Raw genomic sequence first — 7033 nt, 5'->3', positions numbered from 1 at the left:
GTGTGTGCGAGGGCACAGGGGTGTGTGTGAGTGTGGAAGGGCACAGGGCTCTGTGTTTGTCGGTGGTTGCGGGGGCACATGGCTGTGCGTGTCCGAGCTCACCGCGGGCTGAGGTGCTCGGTGTGTTTCAGGGTGGAGTGGTCTCTGTCCCCGTGTGTGCAGTGGCGCTTTTGATGAAAGGACTCCTGTTGGCATATTGTGAAAGCAAAACGCTCTCTCTTGGGGTTGCCTTGTTGTGTGGGATTTTCCAGCACAGGTGTTTTATTTTCCTGACAGCATCTGGTTAATTTTCCCTCTCCCATTGCAGGGCACGTCACGGGTGGCTACTGAGAAACTCCTCGTTCGGGGAGTGGAGAGGAACCTTTGGTGTCCAGAATTGTACAGCAAGTTGTGAGCTTGGCGTGTTGCAGTTGAGTGCCAGCCTGGTGGGCTGACAGAAAGTTCCTGTCAGTGTCTTTGCAGCAGCAGAAGCTAAGGGATCCCTGGCTGTTTTCTCCTTTTCTCTTGAAGAGCTTTTGAACAGCTGCAGGAATGATTTTGCAGACAAAAGATTGCTTGCTGGTTTTAGCCGTGATGGAGTATCTAATTCACAACCATAAGTGGCAATGTCTACTCTAGCCCATTGTTAGTTTCAACATCTCAGAATGCTATTTCTCTTTAGTGCAGCTGGATGTGTAGCTGAGGATAAATAAGATAATCAGTGTGATACAACTTCCTGTCCCTCATGCTACTGTCTGTCCACAAAGCATAAAAGCTGCATTAGGGCCTCCTCTGGCTCTGTCTGTCTCCAAAGAGGAGGAAGACAAGAAGGCTGGAGAGGAGGAACAAAGTCAACTTCCCTCTGTTCTTGGAGATGATGGTGAACTTCCCACAGTTCTTGAAGACGAGGATGAATTTCCCACCATTCTGGAAGATGACAGCAAAGCTCCAGCAGCGTGGATCGAGGATGGTGAATGTTTCGCAGTGTGGGATGAGGAGTAGGAACATCCTGCATCGTGGGAAGAACAACAGCAAAGATCTCAGAGCATGGGAAGAGGAGGGCAAACATCCAGCAGCATGGGACCAGGATGGGGAACATCCAGTGGCATTGGAAGAGGATGGCAAACATCATGCAGCATGGGAAGAGGAGGGACAACATCTCTCCGTGTGGGAAGAGCACCGTGAACGTCCCACTGTTTGGGAAGAGGGTGGGAAGCTCCATCATTTTGGGAAGAGGACAGTGAACCTCTCTCTGTTGAGGCATCATGGGCTGAGCATTCTGACAGCAGCACAGCCTTACAGACAGAGGGGAGAGGTGAGTGGTGCCTGATGCAGCTGGGTACGTCTGCTCTCTGCCTTGTCTGCCAGAGCAGGCTGTTGTGTGTGTGTGTGTCTGAGCATCAGCTGTACTCAGTGTTCCTCTGCAGCTGAATGTCATAGATGTCATTTATTGCTCTTGCCCACCTGAGTAAAAGGGGCTCACAGCCCCAGAGAGTGGAGCTGCATTTTGGCTCCGCTGCAAGGCAGGATCTCCATCTTGGAGTGACTGCCTTTCCTGTTTCTTTCAGGGAACACCGTGAGCGTGGAGGAACCTGCCAAGAAATACACTAAAGTTGAGCCAGTTGGCCAAGGGTAAGTTCAAGTCAGTGACCTCTACACAAGCAGGGGCCAGGTATTTTGCTGGAGGGCAGTGGTATCTTTCAGAGCAGGACATGCTGGCTTGGTCTTATTCTCTAAAAATGTTTAATGCATCAGCTGGTGGAGACTGCCATTATTGAGAGCCAATTTATAGTCCCAGGTTAGGACAGTAACTTCAAAGGATATTGCAAGACCTAATTAAGGAGAGATCCTGCTTGGGATCAGTTTTGGGTTTTAGTCCTCCTGCAGCAGATTCATAGAAAGGGAGAGATAAATGAGAAGATGTATGTGGAAAGCAAAATGCTCTCTTGGGCCTGCCTTGCTGCATGGGATTTTTCAGCACAGGCAGCAAAGCTCTCTCCTAAACTCTACAGTTGTGTTTAGGTTTGGTGTCAGTGACAGCCCATGACAGTGATCATATTAGTAATGTATGCTGCGTGTTTGCTCTGTTATGCAATCCCAAACAGCAGCAGTGGCATTTGAAATAATAACCAAACCCTTTCTCAACTATTTTGCTCTATTTTCACAGGACTAGAATTGCTTCCTGCTTGCAAGCTATGTGAATATTAATAATAGTGGTGATAAACTGAGAAGATTGTAGGTGCAGAGAATGTTGTTAGAGTTTTGTGGGTGATGGATGAGAGACCCATTTCTCCAGGACTTCCAAGGCCAAATGTCTTTGGCCATGTGTCCTGTAAGCAGCCCCTGAGGGGGGAACATCACTGACTGTGCTCTGGTGTCCCATCCCAGGGCACTTTGCACAGCCTGGCTCCCTCACTCCAAAAAGACTCGCTGCATGTTTGTTGTGGTCTCATGCTACAGCCTTCTCCAGTTAATGGTCTTCAATGTCCTTTTAGGTGGCCATAAAGAAAATAAATCATGAACAGCAGAACCAGGAACAAGCTGTGAATGAGATCCTGGTCCTCAAGGACAAGAAGCATCCCAACATTGTCAGCTATTTGGACAGGTGAGTGCTTCAGGTATTGTCCTGTGCACTGGTCCTGAATTAATCTTTTCTGGCAGATGTAGTTTGTAGCTTGTTTAGGAAAAAGCCTGACTTGGCCACAGCTTCCTAAAACAACAGCCTGTCAGTTCACTACGTCCCTGTTGTTTTGTTGCTTTGGTTTAGTTTTTTCTTGAAGTTGACCCTATTTTCTGTGTCTTACGAGAAGTGCTGATAAAGTGTGGTAGAAATTATTTCCCTTGGCTTCTCCCCTGCTCTTTTCCCTTGCTGTGGATGCCAGGAAGACAAGGTTCTTGTTTCCAGAAACATCTATTTTGCCCATTTTTCAATTGCCTTGCCTGTTTCTGAAGGTTCTTTAGGCAAGGTTTTCCAGACAGTTGACCACTTTTGTGCTAAGTGGTGCACAACCTCCTTCTGTGCATAACTCAGAGTTGTGTTGCCTTGCTGCTGGAGTTACTGGTGGAATTGCTGAGTTAAGGTGGTGAACCAGCTGGTGGCAAGTGGTGTGGTTCCAGACTGATCTCAGCTCCTCCTAAACTGCATTTTCACGTGCTTGCCATGTAAGGCATCTCCTTTTTCACAGGTGTCTCCTTCTCATTTAGACTGTGCAGATTCCAAGGATGGTAGCCTACAGGAATGTCTCTCCATTTTACTCTGTGTTCATTTACAACTGACCTGGAAGCAAAACTCCCCTGCAGTCTTTTTCATAAGGTAGTTTAGCTGTGCGCATTCATGTCCATGCCACTGTTTTCTTCTTTCAGCTACCTTGTTTATGAAGATCTCTGGTTGGTGATGGAGTACATGGATGGAGGAACTTTCCAGGATGCTGTTAGACAGACACATCTGGCTGAAGAAGAGATGGCAGCTGTCAGCTGTGAGTAAGGGCTCCTGCTTGTGCTTCTCATGGCTTGGACATGATGGTCCTTTGAAAGAGATGGTGAGAACTGGAACGGCTTCATGCTCAGAGCTTTGTTTCTGTGTTGTTTTTTATGCCCTGGAGAAGAGAGAGCCTCTTAAATGAACCACCTGTCAGTATCCTTGCACTTCTGCTCTCTTCTTGTACTCTTAGACTGTTGTTGTACTCTGTCTCTCTCTCTCTTCTGATTTTATTTGCTATTCTCAACTTTTCCTTGAACTCTTTTGTCTGGAGCTGGGCTGCACTGCACTTCTTGCCTGTCAAAGCAAAGTTGCTGGTGGCAGAATTCTAAACTGTCCTTTCTTGTATATTCAGGTCATTAATTTTTACCCTCATGTTTCTTGTTCTCTATCAGTGTCTGCAAGCCCTGTATTTCCTTCATTTGAGGCAGGTGATCCAGAGAGATCTGAAAAGCTCCAACATCCTTCTGGAATGGATGGCACTGTCAAGTTGGGTAGATATCCGTGGTCAGGCACAGTGTTCCTGGGATGTGGGTGTGGGGCTGCTTCCCAGTGATGGCCAGTTCCTCAAAAGTGGTGCTGGTGGAAGTGCCTGGATCCTGCTGCCAGCTGAGAGCAGCTGCAACATGCAGAGGAGTCTGGAGAGAAGCAGGGTGTCAAGAGTGGCTTTGCTTTGTGTATGTCCCTTCCAGAGGGGAGGGAGTTAGAATCTAAAGCTTCAAGTGAATACATAAAAGCCACTGCCTGAAACCTGAGGGTATCTTTAAGTATCCAGTTGCATATTTCCTTGGCTACAGGCCTGAGGCCTTTTGCAGCTTAGTGCAGTTCAGTGGTGCATTCTTAGACTTAGAGCTGGGAATTCTTTTGCTTGGATTTTTAATTCCCGCTGACTCTGACAGTGTTTGTTTTTGTCCTCAGCTGATTTTGGCTTCTGCACTCAGCTGACCCCTGAGCAGGATCAACAGAGCTCTGTGGTGGGCACTGCTCACTGGATGGCCCCAGAAGTTGTGAACTGTTCTCCTTATGGCCCCAAGGTGGACATCTGGTCTTTTGGGATAGTGACCATCGAGGTGGTAGAAGGAGAACCTCCTTACTGCAAGCAAACTGTGGCCATGGTAAGAGGCAGATGTCCAAGTGTTTGCGTGGGCCTGTGTGCACAGAGTGGCTCTGCACTGGGATGAGCCGCTGGATGTTTTTGGAATTCCCAGAGGTCTCACTGAAATTGGCTGTCAGGGCAAACTCGTTTGGATGTAGCTGTGGCTGCATCAGGGTTTGGGTTTTTATTGTTGGTACAGAAAAGTGATCTCTGGACAGCATCTCTGTCTGGGTGGACACTGCCTCTGGAGCCTGGGGTTTAGAACCTGGGGTGGCTCTGAGCACCTGTGGGTATGAAGGGAAGTGCTGCAGTGTTGTGCTGGCTTTTCCCAGGCTCGCTGTCTGGTCTGGCAGAACGGGACCCCGCCCTGCAGGAGCCCGGGCGCCTGTCGGCTCTGCTGCGGGACTTCCTCAGTGCAGCCTGGAGCCCCATGAGGAGCACTGCTGCAGGTAAATGCAGGGGAAACAGTAGCACAAGGGAGGGGTTTTCTTGGCAGGCCCCTGTCCTATAATCTGCAGTCTCGGTGCTTTTCAAATGGAGAGCAAGCAGAATCCTAGATTGGTTTGGGTTGGCAAGGGCCTTTCAAGGTCATCTGGACCAGGTGCCCTGCGATGGGCGGGGCCATGTTAAAGTAGATCAGATGGCTCAGAACCCTGCCTGACCTGACCTTAAATGATTGCAGGGGTGAGGCACCTACCACCTCTCTGGGCAACTTCTGTCAGTGTTACCCCACTCTCCTTGTAAAAAAAGTCTTCCTGATGTCTAATCTGAGTCTACTTCCCTCTCTTGAATTTAAACCACTGCCCCTTGTCCTATTGCACCAGAGCCTGTAAGGAGCTTGAGTTTGGAAAGTAATGCTTCATTTCTTTATTTTTTATTCTTCGGGCAACATCCATTTTTATCATCAGCCAAGCCTCTCTCCAGCCTGGCACCTCTGATCACTGCAGCAAAGTAGTTGAGGGAGCAGCAGAGATGAAGCACTTGAAGACAGCTTTTTGTTATGCCAGTTAGGACAACTGGTTAGTTATGCTAGTTAGGAGAGCTAGTTTGTTCTGCTAGCTAAGATAGCTCATTATGCTAGTTAGGACAGCTAGTTTTTTATGCTAGTTAGGACAACTAGTTTGTTATGTTAGCTAGGACAACTAGTTTTTTACACTCGTTTTTTGAATAAAAACTCTGTTAAACCTCAACTCCCTTGAAGTATTCCTTCCTTCTCACCCTGTGCTTCAGCTGGCTGGAGCCATGTGAGGGGAGAGTGGGCCCAGCCGTGCCCAGAGCTGAGCCCTGGCAGAGCCCTGGCAGAACCCAGAGCAGCCTCAGCATCTGCAGAGCCAGGCTGGAAGGAGGCCCTTGCAGCCTTCTCGAGTGCATCCGACTCTTGTTTACAAACTTTGGGTGGTGAAAAATGCCCCTGGTGCTAGAAGAGGACAGAAGGGGCCCAGGGAACGCCCAGCTGTTCCATGCAAGGGAAAAGCGCGGCCAGTGGCGGAGAAAACCCATGCGTTTATCCCCTCCCACTTCGGCCAAAAACTTGAATCATGTGGCAAGTCAAATAAGGGCAGGGGAGGAGCTGAGGCCCCTCCGTCCCTGCTAACCAAAGCGTCCTTTGCGCGGTTCTGAGGCTCCCGGGCTCTGTCTGGTGGCCTCACGGGTGTTTGTTTCTGTCGTGCTGGCTCCCAGCAACCCAGGCCCCTCCCGGCACAGGGTGGGTGCTGGAGGCTGTTAGCAGGGAGATGCGATTTCGGGATACGCATTTGGTGGCCACCTGCGAGTCAAGAGAAGCATCGGTCTCAGCTGGTCTCCCGTCCCGTCCTTTCTCTGCCCTCCTACTCCATCCAGCCCCGCCCCTCATCGGCGGTCCCCGAGCAGACGCTGCCGAAGCCGCCGCTCCCCAGTAGGGAACCCATCCCGTACTGCTCCTGCAGGGCCTCCTCCGCCTTCGCTGCTGGCGAGACGCGTCTGTCAGCGTTCGGCCCGGCCCCACGGATGGCCCCCGAGCGCCGCGGGCCCGGCTTCGCTACAGGGTGCCGGCGGCCGGGCTGCCGAGCGGCGGAGCTCGGGCCGGGGGCCTGGGGAGGTGCGGGAGTGTCCGGAGCGCGTGTGTCCCCCCTGGAGCCGCGGCGAGCCAGGCGGAGCCCAGGGACAGTGGGACAGCTCCGGAGTCAGCCACTGCGGCCCGCCCAGCAGCGCCGGAGCCAGAGCGGCCAGGGCCGGGCGGAGGCGAGACTGCGGCGGGACCGCCCGGGGCCGGGAGGGAGCGGCGGGGGAGCGGGAGGCCGCGAGAGGGACCCCGGCAGAGGGACAGGAGGAGGACGGGCAAGAGTGGGAGCGGGGCGGTAGAGGCGCCGCTGGCTGGAGCGCCGGGGCCGTTTGTCCGTCGGGCCGTTAGTCCGAGTGTCCGTTAGTCCGAGTGTCCGTTAGTCCGTGACTCTGTGTCCGTTAGTCCGAGTGTCCGTTAGTCCGGGTGTCCGTTAGTCCGT

At 51.6% G+C, this 7033-nt stretch overlaps 2 protein-coding genes across 6 annotated transcripts in view; both read left to right on the top strand.

The window, feature by feature from the left end:
* The first annotated feature begins 280 nt into the window (after nt 1-280).
* LOC121670164 (serine/threonine-protein kinase PAK 3-like) lies at nt 281-5743 on the top strand. 5 transcript variants are annotated; one of them, XM_042040003.1, is made up of 8 exons: nt 281-1294; nt 1548-1611; nt 2475-2584; nt 3360-3455; nt 3853-3951; nt 4376-4572; nt 4886-5002; nt 5462-5743. In XM_042040003.1, the coding sequence occupies exons 3-7, from the start codon at nt 2527-2529 to the stop codon at nt 4985-4987; spliced, it is 552 nt and encodes a 183-aa protein (XP_041895937.1). In that variant the 5' UTR covers nt 281-1294; nt 1548-1611; nt 2475-2526; the 3' UTR covers nt 4988-5002; nt 5462-5743. The 5 variants fall into 5 exon arrangements, with proteins under 5 accessions (XP_041895937.1, XP_041895936.1, XP_041895938.1 ...); XM_042040002.1 differs by having other exon boundaries at nt 4886-5743; XM_042040004.1 differs by having other exon boundaries at nt 3360-3518; nt 3853-3946; nt 4886-5743.
* A 215-nt stretch (nt 5744-5958) lies between these two features.
* The window catches only part of LOC121670086 (translation initiation factor IF-2-like), a 1793-nt gene continuing 718 nt past the window's right edge, over nt 5959-7033 (top strand). The window contains exons 1-2 of the mRNA XM_042039854.1: nt 5959-6096; nt 6283-6991. Of these exons, the coding sequence (XP_041895788.1) occupies nt 5959-6096; nt 6283-6942 (798 nt within the window). The 3' untranslated portion in view covers nt 6943-6991. The remainder of the gene's footprint in view (nt 6097-6282; nt 6992-7033) is intronic.

The sequence above is a fragment of the Corvus kubaryi genome, unplaced genomic scaffold (assembly GCF_017639235.1).
Source record: "Corvus kubaryi isolate FWS band 111438036 unplaced genomic scaffold, C.kubaryi_AGA036_p1.0 37395, whole genome shotgun sequence".
NCBI lineage: Eukaryota > Metazoa > Chordata > Aves > Passeriformes > Corvidae > Corvus > Corvus kubaryi.
The sequence above is the reverse complement of the archived record's forward strand: the minus strand, read 5'-3'. Positions and strand labels throughout refer to the sequence as shown.

Excerpts from the sequence above, each read along its gene's own strand:
- LOC121670164 (XM_042040003.1), top strand. The coding sequence starts at position 2,527 with ATGAGATCCTGGTCCTCAAGGACAAGAAGCATCCCAACATTGTCAGCT. Across the intron at positions 2,585-3,359 it reads ATTGTCAGCTATTTGGACAG|ATCTCTGGTTGGTGATGGAG; the intron begins GTGAGTGCTTCA and ends TTGTTTATGAAG. Across the intron at positions 3,456-3,852 it reads AGAGATGGCAGCTGTCAGCT|TGTCTGCAAGCCCTGTATTT; the intron begins GTGAGTAAGGGC and ends GTTCTCTATCAG.